Raw genomic sequence first — 25,740 nt, forward strand, 5'->3', positions numbered from 1 at the left:
AATATACATTATGTCCGTGAAATAAATGAATTAGTATTTTATTGGCTTTTATATTAATTTACATTCCTTGTGAGTTTGATGGAGTTCAGTTCCACCTTCAGATTGTTTAAGAATAATATTACTTCAGGGAGCTTGGATATTAGCCTCTTCAAACTCACAGTGGAGATTTTCCTCTCGTAAAATGGAGAACTTCACTGAGGGGGACTGGCCTGGACTGTTCGCATAGGTACCTGGGCGGGTTTGGTCCCGCTTCTGCCTTAACAAGCCTTCCAGTCTTGGGTGTGTACTTAATGCTCCATCCCAGTTTCTTTGTCCTGGAAAAGGGCAGTGCTTTACTGAGCTGAAGTGTACCCCGAGGCAAAATAAAACAACAGTAATTGATACCGACCCTGTCTTCGTTTGAAATTTTGATCTTTTGTTTCGTAATTTAATTTTTGCATCACCTTTGCTATTTAAAACTCTTGAAAATATTCAAAAACTTTAACTGTTGATTACTGAGTTTTTTGGGCACACTCTTAAATTTTGCAGTTGAGGCAAGTGCCTGGCTCACCTCACCATGGTCCTGGTCCTGGAGGAGGGGGATAAAGGTATAGTCTATTTCATAGGGGTTACCTTGGAGGTGAAATGAGATGTGAACACGCTGTAGCATCTGCTACAGAAGTGGAAAGGGTTAATATTTTGTTGAGAGAGTCATAAAACCTGTTTATTAAATATGGTTTGTGAACTAGTCCTGTGTCTCATGGCTTTAATTTGGAAGTTTGTGCTTTTATTACTGTTTTGTTTTGGAGCTTCACACATTTAATGTACAGTCGAATAGAACATAGCATCCACCAAGAGGACAATTTGGTGTACTTTTCTGGGACTAGATGACTGATGACTTTGACCCTGACACTTACGTAAGGTTGACATCTCCCGATGAGCCAGGTTCCCCGTTAACTCTTGAAGGTTACTTATCAAGCACATTCAGAAACCACATTCATTTTGGGGTTCTTAGAGAATATAGTGCTCCCAAACTGTCCTTTATAAAAATTACTTACATTCTATAGCTATTATGTTTCTCACCTATTTTTAAAAAATATTGATTTATTTACTTGGCTGCACCGGGTCCTAGCTGCAGCATGTGGGATCTTTTATTTATTTTTCAAAAAATTAACTGTGTTCTTCCAGTGTCTTTTTATTTTATTTTTTGATATTTATTTTATTTAATCTTTTAAAAAATTTTCGGCTGCATTGGGTCTTAGTTGAGGCACGCGGGATCTTCACTGTGGCATGCAGGATCTTTTGTTGTGGCGCACAGGCTTCTCTCTAGTTGTGGTATGTGGGTTTTCTCTCTCTAGTTGTGGCCCATGGGCTTAGTTGCCCCGTGGCATGTGGGATCCCTGACCAGAGATTGAACCTACATCCCCTTCATTGGAAGGCGGATTCTTTACCACTGGACCACCAGGGAAGTCCCAGCGTGGGATCTTTTAGTTGTGGCATGTGGGATCTTTAGTTGTGGCATGTGGGATCTTTAGTTGTGGCCTGTGGGATCTAGTTCCGTGACCAGGGATCAAACCCGGTCCCTTTGCATTGGGAGCGTGGAGTCTTAGCCACTGGGCCACCACGGAAGTCCCTGTTTCTTACTTATTATTATGTTTGTACTTACCTTACTAACAAATATACTGTTGTAATAATAGAAAGTGGGGTTGGGGGGAGGGAAGCCCTGAGCAGGCAGACGTGGGGAAAAAAACCCAATCTTAGTGACAATAAGATGTTAGGCTGCATTAATGTGACCTCAGACATTAGGTGCTGGCCCACCGGTGTCTGTGTCCATAACTCTGTTGAAAAAGTATTACAGTGAGAAGATTAAAATAAATCCTGTGTAATATAATTGTCTGGTAGCAGAAGGGGTTGAGATTTCAGTTCAGGAATCACAGCTCAACGCATAATAACTGTCTGCTTTCCTCAGAGACGTCTGCAGTGGCATGGCCTGGAGTGTAGCAAGTCTGGAAGGGGCAGGCATGTGGGCGGACGAGGGCACTCTGGCTGATTCCCATAATGTGCCTATAAGCTGTACTTGTCCCAATTAGCTACAAATTTGGCTACTATTAGCCTTAAAGTCTTAACCATGCGGAATACTGATCCCAACGTCTTATATTTGTCTTTAATATTATGCCATTTCTATTGTATGTAGATATAGCAATTATTTATTGAAAGATTTACCAGGAGTTATATTTAGGACTAGATCCCTTTTTAGTAAAACAAAATTTTAAAGGCTTAGTCATAAAGTGTCTGGGAAAATTTAATAACTCTTGGCAGAAATAGAAGGTTCTGCATTTTTATGAGTGTTCAATTAAAATAGACCCATCTTTCCAAGTGCTCTTGCATTCTGATGCTTGTAGATGTAATATTTTAAATTATTTTTTAACGTCCTCCTGAAGTTTTGCTATAAAATATGAATATATTGGCTGCATTAAAACAAATATGTTTTTAATATCTAACTGGCTCATTGTTTCTGTTTTTGATACAGTAAAGTCAGCCTTCAATAAGAAGTAAATAAAAAACAGAATTTACACTTAACATAAAGATTATTGTTTGTACAAAATGTGCTAGAAAAAGTTTCTTTTTATTCTCTTTGTAAGTAAATCCAACTTAAAACGAGGGAGTGGTTTTTAAAATTAACATGCCTAAAAAATTTTTTTTAATTTTATATTGGAATATAGTTGATTTACAATGCTGTGTTAGTTTTAGGTGTACAGCAAAGTGAATCAGTTATACATATACATATATCTATTCTTTTTTAGATTCTTTTCCCATATAGGTTATTACAGAATATTGAGTATAGTTCCCTGTCCTACACAGTAGGTCCTTGTTGATTGTCCATTTTATGTATAGTAGTGTATATATGTTAATCCAAACCTCCTAATAAAATTAGAATGCTTTTAAAGTTTAATTACTAATATATTTTAAAATAGAAAGTGTCATCTTAAATTTCTCAGTTTTATTTTGAAAGTTATTTGAAATTACCATTACTTTTGGTAACTGGAGTTATTAGTGAAATAAAGTAGGATAAATACTATTGTGTTGTTTGTTTCCTTAAGACAGTTGATCTTTCAGAGAAGATGGTTTCAGACGGCCCGGATTAGAATAAGGAATCCATTTATTGTCCATGAAGAACCTTTCTGAACATGCCTCTATCATCTACCCGCAGAGTTTGCGTTTATGTATACACAAAATAGACTTAGCCTAACTGAGAATCAACCGTGCTCAACTCAGATGCTCGTTGATATTTTGTTGATCTAAGCCCTGGGTATTGTATACCCCCAGATGCTTATTCTGCTGCCGGACAGTGTCTGTATATGGGAACTACATCTTTTCCCAGCCCCGTGACCTCAGTTCAACACGTAGGATCCAAAACCTCTGTGGCTAAATAATTGGTTCTTGTGTAAGAGATAAGGAAGTCTCTCGTTAGGGAACTCCTTTATTTCCAATTCTGGGAATCCTTTTTGGTAATTGTGTCCCCCAAGCAGGTGGGAAGCAATTTACCAGCAGAGCTTATATTACCTTCTGGGTCCTCTCCACTGTGGGAAGCAGGTTACAACCCACTGCAGGTCTGGCACAGAGAGAATCTTTCATAAAGGTTGCTTAACATCCCCAGTATTTTCTCCAGTCTCCTTCTCATTATGTCCCTCTACTGTTCCCAATGGATGACCAAGGTCTCTACTGACAGCCGGAGTCCATGGTGACACGCTAAGCTGTGCGGCGATGCCTCATCGTTCATGGGGGCGCACCAGGTCCACTCTGACAAGTCCATATCGTCACCCTAGACTTTCCAGCTCTAGGATTAGCACTGAGGCTCTGAGGATTCCCAAATCACCTAAATTTTACATCGGGAGAGGTGGGGTTTCTAACAGGGGAGTGTTGAAAACGAGAATTAGGGTAAGTGAAAGGAGCAGGAAGATAGTCAGTACCATCTCCTCTTGTGTCAACTCCCTGAAGGAGGATGGAGTGGGGGACAGAGTAAAATGGTTTGGACACTTTTGTGTTAATTCTAATTTTCTAACTCTTTGACCTCCTCGTGGTTAATAGGTCTCTTTAGTTTCAGACCTCTGCATCATTAATTTGACGTCAGTCTTCAATCTACTCTCTGTTCTGGGGCCTCTGTGCCACTAAAAATGATCCAACGATATCCAAATCATACAGAGAAATTCCATCTAATATATTTTTTAAGCATGAACTATTTATAAATCTGTGCTGTATACAAGCAAATGATGTGCTGGTTCCTGGCATATATATTTTCCTGCTTGCGGTATTAAGGACTCTGTTTAAAAGAATCTGAGGACTGAAGCATCATTTGAGAGAATAGAACATAAGGATGCAAGTTCCAGGCTAGATTCTCAGCCCTCTAGGGCGTACACCTTTGGTTCATGTTGAATCCGAAGCACCTAGAGCAACCTGGAGCTCAAAGGTCCTCAGTGAATGTTTATTTATTAAAGGAAAGCAAACATCAGTACTAGAGGTCATTTGAAGGTGATGTTCCTGATTGTTTCTCCTAACAGTTTACTATGAAAGTATCAAATATCCAAAAAACCTGAAAGAGTTTCATAGGGAACACTCCTATAACCACCACTGAGAATCTACTGTTAACATTTTACCACACTTGCTCAATCACATATTTATGCATCTCCTCATCTCTCCGTCCATTAATTGATCTTATTTTTAAAATGTATTTCCAAGTAAATTGCAAACACCAGTATTCTTCTCCCTATTTCCTGCTGACCACTGTATTGGTGGTTTGTTACGTTTCCTTCATATTCTTATCGATGTTGCTGGCTTTTTGGTGGCTGCTATTTCTGGAAAATCTCCTTGGAGCTCTCTGTGGACAACTCTTATGTGCAAAACGGAGGCAGAACGTTAGTTTCAGAATCTCAGGTTTATGAATATGAAAATGAACTAAAATTCAGGTGCGCTAGTGATCGATTCTTGTGGAACCTGTTATCCCCAAACTTTGGTGTGACAAAGCCGTAAACTTTTATTATTTCCCGCAGTTTCTGTGGGTCAGGAATTTGCGAGCCATGTCGTCGAGCAGTTCTGAGCTGCCGATGTCATCTGAAGGCTTCACCAGGCCTGGGGGTCCTCAGTAAGGTTGCTCTTCACGTGGCTGGCAGGTGGGTGGTGGCTATTGGCTTCTGTTCCTCCCACTGTGGGCCTCTCACAGGCCTCTTGAGTGTCCTTATCACATGGCCGCTGACCTCCCCCAGAGCGAGGAATCCAAGAAAGAGAGACCCAGGCAGAAGCTGTCCTGTTAATGACACAGCCTCATTCTCCTCTTGAGAGGCGAGTCACTGGGAAATTATGCTCTACCTTTTTTTTCTTTTTAAATTAATTTTTATTGGAGTATAGTTGCTTTACAATGTTGTGTTAGTTTCTACTGTACAGCAAAGTGACTCAGCTGTACGTATACATATATCCTCTTTTTTGGATTTCCTTCCCATTTAGGTCACCATAGAGCACTGAGTAGGGGTTCCTGTGCTGCACAGTAGGTTCTCATTGGTTATCTATCTTATACATAGTATCAATAGTGTATATATGTCCATCCCCATCTCCCAATTCATCCCACCTCCCCCCTTTCCCCCTTGGTATCCGTACATTTGTTCTCTACATCTGTCTCTTTCTGCTTTGTAAATAGGATCGTCTATACCAGTTTTTTCAGATCTCACATGTATGTGTTAAGGTATGATATTTGTTTTTCTCTTTCTGACTTATTTCACTTTTTATGACAGTCTCTAGGTCCATGCACATCTCTCTACAAATGACCCAATTTTTTTTTACTTTTTACGGCTGAGTAATATTCCATTGTATATACGTGCCACATCTTCTTTATCCATTCGTCTGTCGATGGGCATTTAGGTTGCTTCTATGACCTGGCTATAGTAAATAGTGCTGCAGTGAACATTGGGGTGCGTGTGTCTTTGTGAATCGTGGTTTTCTCTGGGTATATGCCCAGGAGAGGGGCTCTGACTTTTGAAGGGAGGAGGGTCAGAGAAATTTTGGACATATTTTAAAACCATCACATGAAGGCTCTTGTTAGAGTAGTATATAGTTCATCCCAGGTTTGAATCTCAGCCAATGACCTGGAGCAACTTCCTTTACTCTTCCAAGCCCCAGGTCCCTGCTGTGTAAGCTGGTATTAGTTAGAGCACCCACCGAAAGGATTGTCGTGGGGTAGAATGACACGGTGCGCGTAGGCTGAGTGTGGCTTCTGGTCTGTTCATGCTAGAAGGGAGGATTTCCACTAGTGACAGAAACAGTGAAACGACGGTACCATCAAACTTACCAGGACTGTGACACGATGCACAAGATGCAGGAGGAGAGTGCATCCTAGGACAGGTGAGAGATCCTGGAGAGGGTATGGCAAGAAAGCAAAGCCTGTGCAAATGTGCCTTTCACCCGAGGCACGGAGGAGAAGGGTATTGTGACCCACAGTGACTGTCAGTGCGGAAGAGTTTGTGCTTGGGATAGGAAGTGACAAGGTGACTGCTGACAGAGCTGTGGGACGTGGTTCCTGCAGTCCAGGAACCCTGTGGTTTAACTGGAGAGCAAACTCTAGGATGTCGAAAGAGAGAAAACAAATTGTTTAATTTTGGTGGTTAGGAGGAGGGATGCATTTTTCAACGTCGTGATTACTTTTGATAATACTATGTATTTAAAGTTTCAATTCTCACTTACAGTTAAAAACATTTTTGAGGTAAAACAATGAGACTTTGATACATCTGATGTCTTTTTTCCCCCCAGCTGCCTATGAACAGTGGTGATGAGATTTATGAGCTCCATGTCACTGGACGTGCCCAGGATGAGATTTTATTCTCGAATAGTACGCGCTTATCATTTGAGACCAAGAGAATGACTGTCTTCATTCAAACAGACAAGCCCCTGTATAAACCAAAGCAAGAAGTGAAGTTTCGTGTTGTTACACTCTTCTCAGATTTTAAGCCGTACAAAACCTCTTTAAACATTCTAATTAAGGTGAGTGCCAGACAGAAATAAAGCTGGGGGTTCAAAGCCGTCTCACTGAAGCTCTCTTGGAAGTTCTGCTCACATGGTTGGTACTGGGATGTCTTAGGATTCACGTGGCTAAGCTTCCCTCCCAAAGTGGGATGGTTTCTCTAGGAAGGGGGATGGTACAGCACTGGGTTAAGGGCTTAGGCTCCAGAGTCAAGCCTGCTTGGGTTCCGGTCCTGGCTTCTTCATTGATTAATTCATTTGTCAAACATTTATTAAACTTCTGTGTCCTCGATACAGAAGGTGAGTCCCTGCTTAAATCGACTTTTCATTCCAGTGGGTAGTGGACAGACAATAAATAAACATACAGATATATACAAAAAGAGTGTGTGTGTGTGTGTGTGTGTATGTGTGTGTGTGTGTGTGTGTGTATGTGTGTGTGTGTGTGTGTGAGAGAGAGAGAGAGAGAGAGTGTTTGTACTTGCTGTTTTCTATAGGGTTGTTAGAGAAGTCCTATTTGAACAGAGACCTATAGGAAATAAAAGAATGAGCCTCCACAAACAGAGGGAATAGCATATGCAAAGGCCCTGAGGTGGAAACTTGTTAGGTGCATTGGGGGAACAAGCTTGCAGTGCACTGTTGCCCAGGAAGTGAGGGGACAGATATTAGGGAGATAAGATCAGGTACAGGTAGGTCAGCTGGATGAGGGGCTATACAGGATTTTCTCGGCTCTGATATGGACTTTGGATTTTACTGTGAGTGAAATGAAAATTCACTGGAGAATTCTGAGGAGAGGCATGACGTGATCTGAGTTAACATTTTAAAAGGATCACTCTCTGCTCTAAGAAGAAGAGGTGCTAGCTCTGTGACCTTGAGGAAATTAATCAACCTCTCTGAGCCTCGGTTTCCTTATTTGTAAAATGTGTAAAAATAACACCTTGTAAAGGTTTTTGTGAGGATTATGTGATATGATTCAAGTAAAGCCTTTAGAACTGTGCCTGGCACATAGAACATACTCACTAAACATTAGCTATTGTTGTACTAAGAGCCCCTCTGGCAGCAAATCTTTTGGCCTCCTCTGCCTGAGTACTCTGGGCTCTGGAGGCAGCATGGTTGGCAAACTGAGTGCTTCCAGTGAGGGCCAAGCTGGAGGCAACTGACATCCGGCTGGACCTGGTTTTCTACGTTTAAGCTGAGGAGAGTATTAGACCTTTGACCAATGACATAGAAATAGGGTGACCAGTTTGCTGGGACTCTCTTGATTTTAGTACTGGAAAATCCCCTCAGTCCCAGGACATTGGCTGGCATGGACATACATACACTACCAAATGTAAAATAGATAGCTGGTGGGAAGTAGCCACACAGCACAGGGAGATCAGCTCGGTGCTTTGTGACCACCTAGAGGGGTGGGATAGGGAGGGTGGGAGGGAGACGCAAGAGGGAGGAGATATGGGGATGTATGTATATGTATGGTTGATTCACTTTGTTATACAGCAGAAACTAACACACCATTGTAAAGCAATTATACTGCAATCAAGATGTTAAAAACAAAAAAGAAGATGTGGCACAGGAAAAAAAATGTTCTGAGGAATAACAGAATGGAAGGCAAATTTAGGCTTTTTCGTTCAGTATCTTCCTATTCTTAGTTTTTGTTGTTGTTATGAGCTAAACAAACACACAAACAAAAATCAAGCAAACATGTGTACATATAACTTGAAGCCAAGATGTGTTTATAGCAAATATCACATTGGTTGGCATGCTTCTTGAATGGAACTGGTATTATTTCAGAGTCAGCAGCTCTGTGAACGTCTGCCTTTGCTGTGTTGGAATAAAGCAGGTCGCCGTAGCGAATAGCATTTCTAAATTCATGGAACTCTCTGAGCAGTTTAGGGATGCCATTCATACGGTCCTTCAACATTTATCCACAAATACTGAGCACTTACTAGACGCTCTGTGTAAATGGAGGATTTAGAAGTGACTGTCTGCCTGTCTGGTTGTTAACAGTCGATCTGCCTCTTTCTGTCTCAGGCGAATAAAAATCAGCCCTGGATCAATTGTCTGTTGTAAGCGTTAACCCAGAACGAACCCTGCTGATTGTGATTTGTGGATTCTTTGGGTTCCTCTCTCCGATTTTGGACTTGGCCTGTCACATTTGGCTTTCCCAGAAGTGCACAGAGAGCCCTTCCCCTTGCTATTTCTGGTCCTGAGGGATCCCGCTGGCATGGCGGCTGGGTGGTCCCCTTGGCCAGGGCAGGAGAGTTCTACCCGGAACCCACTGTGTTTGGGACCAGTGAGGGAATGCACATGTGGGTGCCGTGCTCACCACAGTACTCATGGGTCAGAGCAGTGATGTGAATGCCCACACCCTGCGCTCCTCCATCTGAAAAGAGCCCTTTGGGCCAGGGTTCACCAGACTGGGATGTTTTCTTTTTCTACATCTTTCAGTATGGGACAGGTGGTTTCTTAGAAAAACTTCCCGGAGCAAAGTGGGACTGTAGTGTAACGAGAGCCCCTGACTTGGATGAAATTGTACTCGCTAGCACAGCACCACCTGCAGGCAAGTGTGGAGAAGGCATCTGGGAACTACAGGAGGCCCGCTTTTTGGGGCCCATCTTGCCCAGCCAAGAATGACTGACTGTAGGATGTGGCTAAAATATTGACCATCATAGCATGTTCAGGCATGTTCAGTGTTCTTTTGGGATCATTGGGTGTTTTCCCTGACCCAGTAACTGACCTTCTCAGGAAGCAAAGGGGCTTCAGGGACCTCTTTATGGTGGAATAAACCTCTTCCCCTAATTCTGGCTTTCTGCAGCCAGTCTGTCCTTACACTACGGAAATAAGTGTCTCCAACGTGTGATGTCAGCTGGCACGCTGTTTTCTACCCTGGCTGCCCTTCCTGAGAAGTTGTTGCTCCTGGTATAGGTGAGTGATCTTGTGGGCACAGCTGCTAGCTTGGGGTCTGCCCTGTGCCTGTGCTCTGACACTTTGGCCTGGAGCAGTGGTGGCACCTTATTTAAGTGATTTGATGTCTTTAATTCTGCATGCTAGGCACACACCTTGTGCGTAATCCAGGACTCTGGGGACTGGCGGAAATATTTGCCTTCTCCAGCCAGGGAGTTTATTGCTTGAGGTGGCTGACACAGGCCACCTCAAGGAGGGGCCACTTTCCCAGTGTCTCCAGCCACGTGGCTATTCAGGCTGTGACAGGGGCACTGTTCATATCCTACTTGGCTGTCCTGTGTGCATCCCAGTAGCAGGTGACCACATGCAAATGCTGGGCTCTGCTGTGATGCCACCATGCGTCGCCTGTTCAAATCCTCATGTGCTCTGTAAGGATTTCTGGCATTTCTACATTCTCTGTCTCTTCCTTGTGGGTGATATGCCCAGGTCCAAGACAGGCTTGGGAAACGAGGGATTTATCTCATTCACTCCCAGCCCTGCATATCCTCCAGGTCATCGAAGACTTCAGTTTGGATTTCCTTTGTTTGTAGGGTTGTGGGAGAAATGTGTACCTTCACCAAAATAATACATCGGCGGACTACGTACATTTCTCTCCCTACATTTTAAGTGACACTGGGAATTATTATTATCATTTTTTATTTTTGTCAGTGTGATGGAAGAAAAATGGCCTTTCATTGTTTTCATTTGCATTCCCTTAATTCTTAGACAGCATATATTTATTAGCTCTTTGTATTTCTTCATTTATTTTTGATCCTTTGAGCTCCGTAGCCATCCCAGTCTTGACAGGGGCAGGAGAGCCAGCTCTGACTGCACTGCCTGCCCCAGGGCTTGCCAAGGATGGTGACCTGCTTATTCTTGACCCGCTTGTGGTCTTTGGTTTTTTTAAAAATATATTTATTTATTTTTGGCTGCGTTGGGTCTTAGTTGCTGCACGCGGGCTTTCTCTAGTTGAGGCGAGCGGGGGCTACTCTTTGTTGCGGTGCGCAGGCTTCTCATTGCGGTGGCTTCTCTTGTTGCGGAGCACGGGCTCTAGGTGCATGGGCTCAGTAGTTGTGGCTTTCAGGTTCAGTAGTTGTGGCTCACGGGCTCTAGAGCGCAGGTTCAGTAGTTGTGGTGCACGGGCTTAGTTGCTCCGCGGCATGTGGGATCTTCCCGGACCAGGGATCGAACCCGTGTGCCCTGCATTGGCAGGCGGATTCTTAACCACTGCGCCACCAGGGTAGCCCCCTGATCTTTGGTTTTAACAATTAGTTTCTGCCTTCCTAGACCACTTCCTACTCAGTTCTCAGCATTGTACTTACCCCGACTTACACAGTCTCCCCTGCTTGCGGAGGGAGGTTTCCTCTGGCTTCTAATAACCAGAAGGCCAACCCGCTACCTTGAGTCAGAGGATAGAGATTAGGAATCAGGGATGGTGATGGGATGAATTGGGAGACTGGGATTGACATATATACACTAATATGTATAAAATGGATAACTAATAAGAACCTGCTGTATAAAAAAATAAATAAAATTCAAAAAAAAAAAAAAGAATCAGGGAAAAAATTTGATCCCAGAGTTCATAATCCAGGGAACAAAGAAACACCAAAACCAAAAAGTAACAATGGGGCTTCCCTGGTGGTGCAGTGGTTGAGAGTCCACCTGCCGATGCAGGGGACGCGGGTTCGTGTCCCGGTCCGGGAAGATCCCACATGCCGCGGAGCGGCTGGGCCCGTGAGCCATGGCCGCTGAGCCTGCGCGTCCGGAGCCTGTGCTCCGCAACGGGAGAGGCCACAGCGGTGAGAGGCCCGCGTACTGCAAAAAAAAAAAAAAAAAAGTAACAATGACAAAAAACACCAAAAAACCCAGATAACAAATGATAACCTTAAACAGTAGTACATGTTAGGGGGGTAAACTCCGGGCGCATTGGGGTTTCTCCAGGGAGTGGCCACTTCTGCCTCTTGGAGGCATGTGTAGAGGGCAGGAAGTTGGAGCTTATTTCACCATCTGGACAAGGAAGGAAGGGCCTTCAATGCAGCAATGGTAGAGGCCTGGGTGCATGGGCGTTTGGGGCGAACTGCAAACAGGTCTGTATGTTTGGAGGAAGATGTGCGTAGAAATGTAGATGGGGTCAGCTGACTAAGTCTTGTAAACTACGCAGACGAGTGTAGATCTCATTCTGCCGGCAAACAGAAGCCATCGTCACCTGGTGGTCTGATACACTGGTCATAGCGAGTGTTTGCTCATCGCTTGTAATCTGCCAGGAACGGTGTCTGGTGTTTCAGCCACTTTGCCCCAGCCACAGGTTTGTGTTTGGCAGTGGGGAAGATGTATTGGAGGGGCAAGACTGGAGGAGAGAGGTTAGTTGCGATAGTTAGAAAATGGTGGCTGGACGTGAGATGTTAAAGGGACAGAGTTGACGGGGCTGGGATGGGATTGGATGGAGGCAGCGTGCTCTGGGAGACCCTGGGAAGACTCAGGTGTTCTTCATGCATCCCCTTGGTTAAGCACACAACTTTTGTTGAGTCAAAAGACACATGGGTTTGAATCCTGAGTTCCATCATATGTTGGTGCTGTGATATTGGACCAGCTGTTTGTGGTCGAGGGCTTACCTAACCCCTCTGGGCACCCGTTTTCTCAGCTGTAATGGGAGGATAATCCTGTGCTGTAGGGGAATCCTAGTGACTGAATGACGTGTGAGTGGTGGTGATAAGGCACAGTGCCTTTGTTACAGGGGCCTGCTATCCCTACAGCGGGGTTTTCTCTCAGCGACACCACCAGCAGCAGCATAGGTCTGGTGAGGTACACGTTGTAGTGTTTCATGTAGAAGGAAGTACGTGCCAAGATTTAAAAGGTGGAGCAGAGTAAAGATGCTCTCAGGAGAATATGAGAAAAGAAGTAATTTTTATTCATCGTCTTTGGTAGCATAGAGCTGACATTTTCCAAGAACTCCCTCTGTCCCACACTTTGCATGTGCCTGGGAGGACTGCAGGGCCGTATTCGTAACTAGGTTGGATACATCAGACGGGGGGTTTTATGTCGTTAACATGCATGGTTTTCGTTGTAGGATCCCAAGTCAAATTTGATCCAACAGTGGCTGTCAGAACAAAGTGATCTTGGAGTCGTTTCCAAAACTTTCCAGTTATCTTCCCATCCAATGCTTGGTGACTGGTCCATCCAAGTTCAAGTGAATGTGAGTATAAATACATTTTGAGGGGGAATGTTAAAATGTTTTAAATAGGTCCAGTGGGGAAAATATCTCTGAAGTCATTTATTTAGTGAACAGAAAAACATTAATCTGAGTATCTAGATAATCTAAGTGGTTTTATTTTTAATTTACTTCTATTAGCAATGGGTTAGCCTGTGTTATAACATATTAGAGTTTCAATCATTGTTGTCTTTTTATATAATGCAACGTTTGAAGGTTAAGACATTTCACATTTTAGTATAAAGCTGATTAAATATTTATTGTATTTAGTTATTGCACACATTGAATATTTTAAAACTAAGTAATGAGTACATAGCAATTATTTGGCAAATCTTATGTCTCAGAGTAATGACTTCTGATGAGAGATTGGTCTAACCTACTTTATCTTTGTTTTAAAAACTCTAGTGACCTTTAGGTCTTTAATCCATTTTGAGTTTACTTTTGTATATGGTGTTAGGGAGTGTTCTAATTTCATAAGGCCAGACACTATAAAACTCTTAGAGGAAAACATAGGCAGAACACTCTATGACATAAATCACAGCAAGATGCTTTTTGACCCACCTCCTAGAGTAATGGAAATAAAACCAAAAATAAACAAATGGGACCTAATGAAACTTAAAAGCTTTTGCACAGCAAAGGAAACCATAAACAAGATGAAGACACAGCCCTCAAAATGGGAGAAAATACTTGCAAACAAATCAACGGACAGAGGATTAATCTCCCAAATATACAAGCAGCTCATGCAGCCAACAAACACATGAAAGGATGCTCAACATCGCTAATCATTAGAGAAATGCAAATCAAAACCACAATGAGGTATCACCTCACACTGGTCAGAATGGCCATCATCAAAAAATCTACAAACAGTAAATGCTGGAGAGGGTGTGGAGAAAAGGGAAACCTCTTGCACTGTTGGTGGGAATGTAAATTGATACAGCCACTATGGAGAACAGTATGGAGGTTCCTTAAAAAACTAAAAATAGAATTACCATATGATCCAGCAATCCCAATACTGGGCATATACCCTGAGAAAACCATAATTCAAAAAGAGTCATGTACCACAGTGTTCATTGCAGCACTATTTACAATAGCCAGGACATGGAAGCAACCTAAGTGTCCATTGACAGAAGAATGGATAAAGAAGATGTGGCACATATATATAACGGAATATTACTCAGCCATAAAAAGAAATGAAACTGAGTTATTTGTAGTGAGGTGGATGGACCTAGTGTCTGTCATACAGAGTGAAGTAAGTCAGAAAGAGAAAACCAAATACCATATGCTAACACATATATATGGAATCTAAAAAAAAAAAAAAGGTTCTGACGAACCTAGGGGCGGGACAGGAATAAAGACACAGACGTAGAGAATGGACTTGAGGACACGGGGAGGGGTAAGGGTAAGCTGGGACAAAGTGGCAGAGTGGCATGGACATATATACACTACCAAATGTAAAATAGATAGCTAGTGGGAAGCAGCCGCATAGCACAGGGAGATCAGCTCGGTGCTTTGTGACCACCTGGAGGGGTGGGATAGGGAGGGTGGGAGGGAGACGCAAGAGCAAAGAGATATGGGGATATACGTATACATATAGCTGATTCACTGTGTTATACAGCAGAAACTAACACACCATTGTAAAGCAATTATAGTCCAATAAAGATGTTAAAAGCAAAAGCAAAAACAACAACAAAACTCTAGTGACCGTAACAGCTACATCAGTCTTCTGCTCCCCTATGCTTCGTTCTGCCCAGCTCCCCCGCTTACTTCCTGGATTTGCTGCCAACTCCCATGGCTCCGAGGTCTAACAGCGCAGGGGCACTAGAACGCCCTCCGTGTCTCCGCCTCGGGTTTTCTCTGGTGCATCACTCTGTGGTGTTTGAAGATTCATTGAATATTTCTAAATTTTTTTTGGAATTTATTAAAATGTATATACATGAGAGCTTTAAAAATTCTATTAGAACAGGGCTTCTCACTTTTGACATTACGGTAAAAAATTCTTTGCTGCGGGGATGTCCTGTGCAGTGTGGGATGTTTAGCAGCATCTCTGACCATAACCCACTAAATGCCAGTAGCAGCTGTCCCCTCCCTCCAAGTCGTGACAACCAGAGATGTCTCCAGATGTCACCAAGTGTCCCCTTCGAAAAATGTCCTCTCCCTCCTCCTTCGAGAGCCACTTAGTCATTCATTAGCGGGTGGCCTGAGGTAAGATAAAAGTACCAAGTACCTAATAAATTAAAACTTAAAAAATTTTCCTTTAGTTAGCATTTTCGGGGGCCACATTTTAAAAGCAGAACTAGGTCCCCTTAGCACATGTTTTTTGAGCGTCTGCATGAAGACGAGGATCACGCTGGGCTCGTGGAGAGTTTGTGCCACAGAGGAAGTGAGAAAGCGTACAAGGAGTTATGGGGGCTGAGAGCGGGGGTGATGAACGCCGGGGGGACCAGACATTGGAGCTTGTAGAAAAGGCGGACCGAGTAGGTGTTTGTGAGACGTAGGAGAGAGGAGGGTTTGTGTCGAGGCAGGGAAGGTGGAGGAGAGCCCCGGGGTCTGGGGACTGGGGAGAACGGAGGGATTGGAGCACGTCGAGGATGCTGGGAGCTGCAGATTAGGAGGCATGTTGTGAGTTTTAAGGAGTTAGGACTATTCTCTGTTCCCACGTTTTGATTTCATTATCATTTCCCCAGGAATCAGCTGTTTGTCCATCCATCCATCCATCTATCCATTCATCCATCCCCCCGTCCATCTATCCATCTACCATCCTCCATCAAATATGTGTTGAGGGCTTACAGTGCGGTGATAGGATACCAGGAAGCCTAACACCTGATCTCTGTCTTCAAAGACTATTGTGGGGAGGGGACAATTATGACAAAGTTAAGTGACACAAGGGTGACAGAAGAACACGAGGTGGTGCAATAGCAGAGGACTTGTGAGGCGCTCAGTCAGTGAGGCCCGTCAGGTGCCTCCAAGGAGCGAGTCTCACTCAGGCCGCCTGGGGATAAAGATGGTCTGTTGTCAGCATGAGCGCCTGTGCTTTGGGGCCAGCAGCTTCCTCTGTCCTTGTGGTCGGCCCCATTCCCCTCGCTTCTCTGCAGCCTCTAGGGTGTTCTCTGGTCCAGATCTGGACTGAGCGCACTGGCTTAGCCTAATAACCATGTCCTCAGAGTACTACAAGCAAGCCTCTGCATGGGTGGCTGGCAGCCCGCAGATGGGTCACTGGGTCAGATGTCCATTGCTGGCCCATTCTGAGGCCACCTCTGCACAGTGACCAGGTCTCAGCCTTGTGGGTAGCAGCCTCTCTGGGATTCCTTTGTTCAGTGAGTGGTACACAGAATATGTACCAGGGGAGAGAGGAGACTAGAATAGTGGAGAAAGGCTGGGAGATGTGAGACTGCAGGGTGAAAGAATTACCGGATTTCTCATTCAGTAGTTTGTGGACTTGACCTGTCCTATTGCTTTAATAGGAAAAAAAGATAAATGCTCTTAAGGAAATTCAAGTGCTTGAAAAATTAAAAAAAATTCACAAAATCTGGTCCTTGCCCACCTCTCTGGCCTTGTTAAGGGCCACCCTTACCCTTGAACTCTATGCTTTAGATGTATTATTCCTTAAGTATCTTAAACTCGCCAGTCCGTCCTGTCCCAGAGCCTTCCACGCAGGCTGCTCCCTCTGCCTGGAACCCTGTTTTTCTGCTGTTTTTCTAGCTCCTTGCTTTTGTCCTCAGGCATTATCTTTGATGGCCTAGCGCCTCTGGACGTTTGCGTAGCACGCTGTGCTTCTCTTAGTCCATTCCTGTCGCTTGATTGGCAGGACCTGATACGCAGAGGCCGTATGAGGTCGGTAGGCAGAGTTTTGTTCCCCTGTGTCTTGGAGACTTAGCGCGGTTCTTTGCACAAGGTAGAAGTCAGTACTTGTTAAATGAATGCGTGAAAGCTTTACCATAGTCATTGGTCTTGAACTAAATATAATGTCCCCTTTTCCACATTCTATAAACTTCTTTATCTTTTTTTAAAATATATATATTTTTATTGAAGTATAGTTGATTTACAATGTTGTGCCAGTCTCTTGATCACTTTTTTTTTTTTTTTGCGGTACGCGGGCCTCTCACTGTTGTGACCTCTCCCGTTGCGGAGCACAGGCTCCGGACGCGCAGGCTCAGCGGCCATGGCTCACGGGCGCAGCCGCTCTGCGGCATGTGGGATCTTCCCGGACCGGGGCACGAACTCGTGTCCCCTGCATCGGCAGGCGGACTCTCAACCACTGCACCACTAGGGAAGCCCCAAACATCTTTATCTTTTTGAAGACAGGCATATTGATCAGGAACTTATTAGTGGTGATATCATGTTTTTTCCTTCCAGCTTTACTGAGATATAATTGACAAATAAAATTGTAAGATATTTAAAGTGTGCAATGTGATGATTTAATATACATATACATTGTAAAAGGAGCCCCCCTATGTGATACAATGTGAAGGCACACAACTAAGGGAAAATAAGCCCCGTTATTAAAAAAAAAAAAAGACTCCTCCAATGGCCACCAGAGGTCAGTATAGTCAAAGAAATGTTATGACAAGCAGACTGGATCCAGCCTTGGTCTCTGGTTTATCTTTCCTTGACTCCTGCACAGCATTCAGGGACTCTATATTGCTTATTATTAAACTCTTTTCCTTTTAGCTGTGAATAATTATTATGGAGGAAATATATTTATCATTTAAACAGTCCACCATTATGGACCATATTTTTATTTTCCCAAGGCAGTGACCATGCTTAGTATAAATTTTAGGGAGGGGAAAATAATTATTTTCAGGAGACTGTTTTGAAATCCCATTTTGTCTCTAGAAAAAATATGGCCTGATTTTAGTATTACTACTGGAGGACAATGTATACAGGACTTACCAGAGCTTTGATTTGTAGTGACACGCAGGTAATCAGTGGCATTATTATAAAGCAAGTCTTGATGATTATTATTTTTAAGCCCTCTTAAAGTTAGTAAAATTTAGTAAGAACTCTGACTTTTTTGTGTGCTATTTATGCATATACTTAATCTATATGATTGCATCGGATGGGACTTACTCTTTGCTGCTTTGGGGACAATTACCATCCCTGCCGGCTCTCCCACACTTTGGTCCCTTCCACATCTCCAGGCCCTTTTCCATCAGTTCTCCCTTAACTTTCTGGAGCAGCAGACCCTCCCTGCAGAGGGGAGGGGTTTATTTTAGCCATAATACCCCTCCACAGACACGTGTTTTACAGAGTTGTTATAGGTCAAGTGGGGAAATGGGCTCTAAGTTGATAATCATCTTACAAATACACCTTGGGAAGATGATTTGTTTTAAAAGTCAGGCATCGCTTGTATTTTCGTTTTTTGTAGTATTTCTCTAGTTGCCTTATCTCTTGACTGGTATCCTTGGTTCTCCCAAATAGTTGCAAATGTTTTTTTTCCCTCCCTATTTTTTAAATTGTGGTAAAATATACATAACAGGAGATTTACTGTCTTAACTATTTTAAAGTGTACAGTTCAGTGGTATTAAATACATTCACAATGTTTTGCGACAGTGTTGTGCACCATCCATCTCCAGAGCTCTTTTCATCTTGCAAAACGGAAACTCTGTACCTATGAAGCAATAACTGCGCGTTTCCCTCCTTCCAGCCCTGCCCTCACGTCCCCGGCGCCCATCGTTCTACTTTCTGTCTGTATGATTTTGACGACTCTAAGTACCTCAAAGAAGTGGACTCATAGAGTGTATGTCTTTTTGTGACTTTATTCCACTTAGTTTAACGTCTTCAAGGCTCATCCAGGTTATAGCACGCGTCAGAATTTCCTTCCCTTTTTAAGGCTGACGCATCTTCTGTTGTGTGTATATTCCGGATTTAGTTGCAAATTTTCTGGCGTCTTTGATTATAAATTGTATTCCAGGTTACTAGAAGGCAGTTTTAGAGGTTCTTTAAAAGAGAGGCTGGCGCCGGTGTCTGAGCACCAGGCTCCCAGGAGGCAGGAGGGATCTTACCACACTGCCCTCTCCCTTGGGCAGCCTTGGCTGGCCCAGAGTTTCAGGTCTCTGGGCGACTCAAGCATCGGTGTCACATTCCTCTGAGGACCCGAAGGAAGAGCACTGAGAGAGCCCTGCTTCTGGATATCGCAGCCCTGCACCTTCCTTCCTTGGGAGCAGACAGCGTGTCTTTCCTCCCAGAGTGGCTGGTACAGCTCCCGCTGCTGGGACTTAGCCGTGGTTCCCACGCAGCCGTGTGCCTGGGAACCCGCCGATGGCAGCTCTCGTTCAAGTTGCGCAGCCCAGCGCCCCGCCCCCAGACGGCAAGTCAGTATCGCAGGCAGCGACCCAGGAGTTTGCATTTTACATTAGCACTCTAGGAAATCCTATTTGTTTTCAGGACCACGATTTGAGAAGTGCTGCTGTGTGCCCACAGCTAGGCATCTTCGGGTTCTGTCTCTTCCAGTGAGAGGCGGTGGTGGGTAGTGGAAAAGGCACGCCCCTGATTCGTTCTTGGAACTCCCTGGTGGTGAGACGGAGCTGCTTACTTGACCCCTCTAGGTGAGTAGCTCGGCACGGCCCCCTGGCAGCCTAGACTTTCTAAAGCAGATTTGGGGTCACGGTCTCAATTTTTACAGCAGCCCTTCTGGAGATCTGGGTACACAGCCTGCGTAGGAACCCCTGAACCAGACGACCTCTCAGTCTCTTCTGGCTGCAGCTGACCGCAGTTTCTCAGCCCTTGTTTTGATCTTAGGCCAGTGTTGGGCTGGCAGACGAGAAATAGAAGGTAGAAAGCGTGATAGCCCCGAGGCCTGAGATGACTTTTTCGGAGCCCTGTGTGCTAGTTTGTGGGTGTAAAATTGTTGTGTAGTTCAGAGGCAGTCTGCACTGAATTGTTCCTTTGTTTGTAACGATGACGTCTCCTTTCTCCTGAGCTAGTTGTTGTGGAACGTCAGGTAGAGGGGCACTGCGTGGCTTTTTGTAGCCTTTCAGATGCTCCTTATCTATCTTTCTGCTCAGCTGTTCCCTGGTCAGTTTGCTTGTGCTGTCAGGGTTTTTCTGAAGCCATCGTCCTTTGCAAAAGAGCACACATTCGTTTGGACAGTTCTTGAGCTTGGAACGCTCCACAAGTGGCATCTGGTGATCGCCTGGCAGGTGATCACGGCTGAACAGAGCATGGAGCTGCCTGTGACAGGTCAGCAAACAGTGCATCTTCTCTGGAACGTGGATGTGGCTTCCAAAATCCTTTTGCTAGCCTCTGCTTGAAAGAAGGCTGCTTTTGGGGGGAAAGACCGTAAGTTCTTGCTTGCATGTGCAGTGAAGAAAGGAAGGAGGAGTTAGTTTTAGAATTTGGATTTTTTAGAGCATGTCAGCTGGTGGAGGCTAGCACTTCATTCTCCGTTCTTCCATAGGTCCTTCTACCCAGCACCTCTACAGCACTTACTGATCCGTGTAGGCTTTTCTTTCCTTTTTCGGTGTGTTAAGGTATACATGAAATTTACCGTCTTAGCCGTTCTTAAGTGTGTAGTTCAGTAGCATCAAATACATCCACATTGTTGTACAAACATCGCCGCCATCAACTTCCAGAATTCGTTTCATCTTTCCAAACCGTGATTAGTGTAGCTTAACAGAATATGACTGCCTTACTTATTAGACTGTGAGTTCCCGGAAGACTCAAGTTCTTTCTTTTTAATTGAAGTATAGTTGATTTATAATATTGTGTTAATTTAGGGTGTGCAGCATGTGTGATTTGTCTTTTTTTCAGATTATATTCCATTATAGGTTATTTCAAGATATTGGGTAAAATTTCCTGTGATATACAGTAAATCCTTGTTGCTTGTCTATTTTTTTTTTTTTTTTTTTTGTGCGGTACGTGGGCCTCTCACTGCTGTGGCCTCTCCCGCTGCGGAGCACAGGCTCCGGACGCGCAGGCTCAGCGGCCACGGCTCACAGGCCCAGCCACTCCGCGGCATGTGGGATCCTCCTGGACCGGGGCACGAACCCGTGTCCCCTGCATTGGGAGGCGGACTCTCAACCACTGCGCCACCAGGGAAGCCCTGCTTGTCTATTTTGTGTATAGTAGTTTGTGTCTGTTAATCCCATACTCCTAATTTATCCCTCCCCCCTCCACCTTTCCCCTTTGGTAGCCATAAGTTTGTTTTCTATGTCTGTGAGTGTGTTTCTGTTTTGTATACAGATTCATTTGTATTATTTTTCAGATTCCACATACGAGTGATATCATAGTATTTATCTTTCTCTGACCTAGTTCACTAAGCATAATATTCTCTAGGTCCATCCACGTTACTGAAAATGGAATTTCGTTCTTTTTTACAGCTAAGTAGTATTCCGTTTTATACACACACACACACACACACACACACACACACACACACATCACATCTTCTTAAGCCAGTCATCTGTTGATGGGCACTTGGGGTGCATCTGTAAGACAAGAGTTCTGTGTGATTAATTTCCACATTTATTCTGTCCTGTTGTAGGAACTCAGTTATGCTTGTGGGATGAAAGAATGAGTGAATGGAGTGATTGAACAGTTTCTCCTAGACTGTTGCTACTGGTCATTGTATCCTTTGTGACGCTCTATGACCTATAGTCCCAGTCTTCTATATGAGACTACAACTTAGTAGAGATATGTTCATATATTTTCATTCTGAGGTTACGTGCAGTATATAGCTGTGTACTTGGGGCACCTGTGAGCCAGTAGGAAACAGGTCTTTTGGATTAATATTCTGGACTTTCTGACTTTGAAGATTAAAAAAGATTTCAGTCAAGAACTGAATATCCTGGTCTCTTGTGAAATTCAAGATGCACGCGCAAGTTTTGTGCCGTATTATTCCTGTGACTTTATTGGGTCGTTTGATCTGCTAATTGTCAGTCCCTGGGGGGCACGCATTTAATTAAATTCTGGCTCCAAGCTAATATATGTCAGGAGTTCCTTGTCTTGTTCTTTCCCTCCAGAAGCTACCCTAGGGCTGCCCTTCCTTTCACATGTCTCTTACCGACCCCTCTCTTCAGTCAGAAAACTTTGGTATCGGATTTTAGCGTGTCCTGATCATCGGTGAAATGGGGAGTCTGAGAAGTCCGTCAGCGCATCTCACAGGGTTTTGGTGCTGGAGAGGATCTTAGAGGTAACCCAGACTCATCTCCTCCTTTGATGGAGGAAGAATCTTAGTGACCTGGTTGGGCTCAGGTGGTGTTATGGTAGGGTCAGGGCTAGAAGCTAGATTTCCTGATACTTTTCAGCTCTAGAACGTTAAATTATTTAATATATGCTGCAATTGCTCTTTCAAGACAGTCACTTTTTTGGTTGAACATAGATGTCAACAGGGCTGTCTGGATGCATTGGCGGGGAGGGTGCCCACCTCTGTCACATGATTTTCGGTTGCCACACGTGTCGCTCCCTCATACATTGCATTGTTTTCAAAATGTCTCAGATGCTGAACACAACAGCCAGGACTTTGAATTGAGGGTTTGAGCCTAGGAGACTCATGTTACAGCATATGCGTTGCCTGGTAGGGAACTATGTAGTATCCATTAGTGTATTTACTAAGGATTAGCTCGCTGTCACCTGGCAGACTGTATAATCTTGGTATTATGAGCCATAAGATTAATTTTTTGTTTTAGTTCTGTGACTTTAATTTTTTCCTTTTAGAGTTGCATCTCTTTTTTTAAATTGAAGTAGAGTTGATTTACAATGCTGTGTTTGTTTCAGGCGTCAGCACAGTGATTCAGTTATGTATACATATATATCCATTTTTGCAGATTCTTTTCCATTATAGGCTATGACAAAATATTGAATATATTTCCCTGTGCTATATAGTAGGTCCTTGTTGTTTATCTATTTTCTATATAGTAGTGTGTATCTGTTAATCATGAACTCCTAATTTATCCCCCCCATTTTCCCCTTTGGTAACAATAAGTTTACTTTCTATGTCTGTGAATCTGTAAGAAGATTAATTTTTAAAAGAACTTTTTGTTTGAGTAGGTTCACAGAAAGTACAGGGATGTCCTGGACACCCTTTGTGCAGTGGATCCAATTATTTTATCTTATTATTGTACAACCTCAAAGGCAGCAACTTGATACTCATGTGATGTGTGTGTAGTCCTGTATGATGCTTCCTTGTCAGTGACACAGAGGAGCTCTGTAACTCACTGGACTCCAACTGCTGGCGGCAGCACACTGGGTACCAAGGTGGAGCCTGAAATGAGTACTGAGGGGCTGGGTGGAGTAAGAAAAGGAGAAATGAGCAGCAGATGGAATTATTTTGCCTCAAGGGTGCCTTTCCCATTCAGTACAAAGCTATAGCTACACTTCTGCTTTTTCCTCTTGCTTGAATTTGGTGCCTAAGAAAGCTGGTCATGTTGCATGTCTTTGAAGACCTCAACTCTTTGCCCTTTCAGTAGCAACAGAGAGGGTTAAATGAGTGATTTTTGTTTGTTTTAAAAGAGAGCATGCTTCTCGTTCGTACTTTTCTACTAAGGAAACCAGTTTGTCCCTTGTACAGCATAATGTATTTGGTGCTGCAAATGGTGAAACTTCTTAGGGTGTGAATGTGCTTGTGGCATAGGATGCCTGCACCAGGCTCCTTCCGCCTGGAGCCCTGTGTCACAGACAATATAGTCTGTGTCTTGGTTGTTGGTTAGATCCATTCTTCCCAAGTCCTCTCACTATGAGTAATTATCGGGTACAGAACAACTTCAGCTCTTTGGATGTTTAGCTCCAGTCTTGATGGGTACCAGAATATTTGTGATTCTTTCTAATGAGGGAAGGGATTCAGGAAAATGCTATCTTCTGGGGAGATTCTGGTTTCTCCATCCTCACTCTCAGTAGACAATCTCCCTTTCTACTTTGTAAAGAAAACACATGTCATCAGATAGGAGTTTCTTTAAATTTCTCTGCCACATTTACAGATCTATCTTGTCTGCACCCATCTCATGCTTATCCTTTTCTTTTACAGAAAAGATATAATTCTTCATATCTAAGACCAAACCCTTGATCTCTTCACGGGCTTTTTTATCCTGCTTTCTCAAAAACCTTACAGTCTCCCAAAGACCACGCTGGAAACCTCAAAATCTCAAAAGATATACTGAAGCATATTAAAAAAATTTGAGTTTATTTGAGGAGAAATCGATTGGAATTGGCAGTGCCAGACTGGAAGTGGTTGGAGAGTCCCCTCAGACAAGAGGTGGAGAGACTTTATAGAGAAAAGGTGGAAGCAAAGAAAGGACATCATAGATCGACCATAGCTTAAAGCCTAGGTGACTGTTTCTGATTGGTTGTCCTTAGCATTTTGATTTCATAACCGTGAGGCATCCACAGGCTTAGATCCTGGTTTGTTTACGTAGGGCACCCACAGCATGAGAGCCCCATCAGTCCAATGGCCTCCTTACTTAATTAACTTAAACCATGGGTCACTTGACAAATGGCTGTACCTCCGCAGGATAGTATGAAGGTTATTTCAGTTTCTTGCAGGAGATGCTGTACAATAACTGAGGCTAATGTGATGAGCCTCCGGTATCAGAACCAGCCCGGGGACAAAATTCAATGCGTTCCTTCATTAATACATACATTCATTCAACAAACCTTGAAAGCATGTTGAATTAGGTGCTGTGCCCCCAGTGACTTCATAGTCTGTTTCCGGTGATGGGCACAAAGCAGATAATTGTAGTATACTGTGTTAAGTAAAGTGATAGAGTGATACACAGGGTATTATGGGAGAGAAGGGGCTCTAACCCAGCACGGGGAGAGGCGATCAAGAAAAGGTCCCTGGTGGAGGCTGAACCCAGATAAAGGAGTCCAGGATGTTCTGTAGAACATTCAGGTGGAGGTGTCCCGAAGGTGGATTTGAGTCTGAATCTCCAGCTTGAGGGATGGCCAGAGATAAAGGTTTAGGAGTGTTTAGCGTGGAGATGACAGTTAACACCATGAGCGTTGATGAGCTCACTTATCAAGAGCATTGGGTTCAGGATGCGAAGGGCCAACATTTCAAGATCAGAAAAGAAAGGACCGTTAACGCAACAAGTCAGAAAGATAAGAGTACCAGGAGAACAGAAGATGTGACAGTGTTTACAGACTGAATGAAGGGGAGGAGACTAACCAGAGAGATGGAAAATCCAGGAATTGTCAGGGATGACTGGTAATGTAGGAGGCAGGAAGGGAGAATTTTATTTCAAATGTAAACTAATGTAACTACTTGTTTGTTAAATAATTGCCTAAAAGTTGGTTTCAAGGCTGTTGAAAGGAGGCCCAAACAAATTAGTTGATTTTCCACGTTTGCCAAAGCTAGCACTTTTTATTCAGTCTAGTACATGTTATTTGAGAACTTTTTTGGTATCAGGCAGTCTGTTAGGTTGGCAACTCAAGGGATAAACTATGAAGGATAAAACCGCGGTGTAACATGGACCTGGCTCTCAAAGAACTTGCAGCAAGATAAGCCATGTACCTAAATATTCAGGATACAGGGTGAAAAGTGACAAAGAAAGGAGGACGAAAGTGCATGGAGGCATAGAGATTACTTTTAAATTGGGGATCCAGAGAAGCAGTAATATTTGAGCCAAGTCTTGGAAGATGGGCAGAGGTGGAAGTGTGTGTAAGTCAAGTATAGGGGA

General features: G+C 43.6%; 1 protein-coding gene across 4 annotated transcripts in view; it reads left to right on the plus strand.

Annotated features, from left to right (window-relative positions):
- The window catches only part of CD109 (CD109 molecule), a 151,919-nt gene that overhangs the window by 49,320 nt on the left and 76,859 nt on the right, over positions 1-25,740 (plus strand). For all 4 annotated transcript variants that reach the window (XM_073789350.1, XM_073789352.1, XM_073789351.1 and 1 more), the window contains 2 exons: positions 6,775-7,005; positions 12,989-13,114. In XM_073789350.1, the coding sequence (XP_073645451.1) occupies positions 6,775-7,005; positions 12,989-13,114 (357 nt within the window). The remainder of the gene's footprint in view (positions 1-6,774; positions 7,006-12,988; positions 13,115-25,740) is intronic.

Source organism: Tursiops truncatus, chromosome 12 (assembly GCF_011762595.2).
Source record: "Tursiops truncatus isolate mTurTru1 chromosome 12, mTurTru1.mat.Y, whole genome shotgun sequence".
Lineage (NCBI taxonomy): Eukaryota > Metazoa > Chordata > Mammalia > Artiodactyla > Delphinidae > Tursiops > Tursiops truncatus.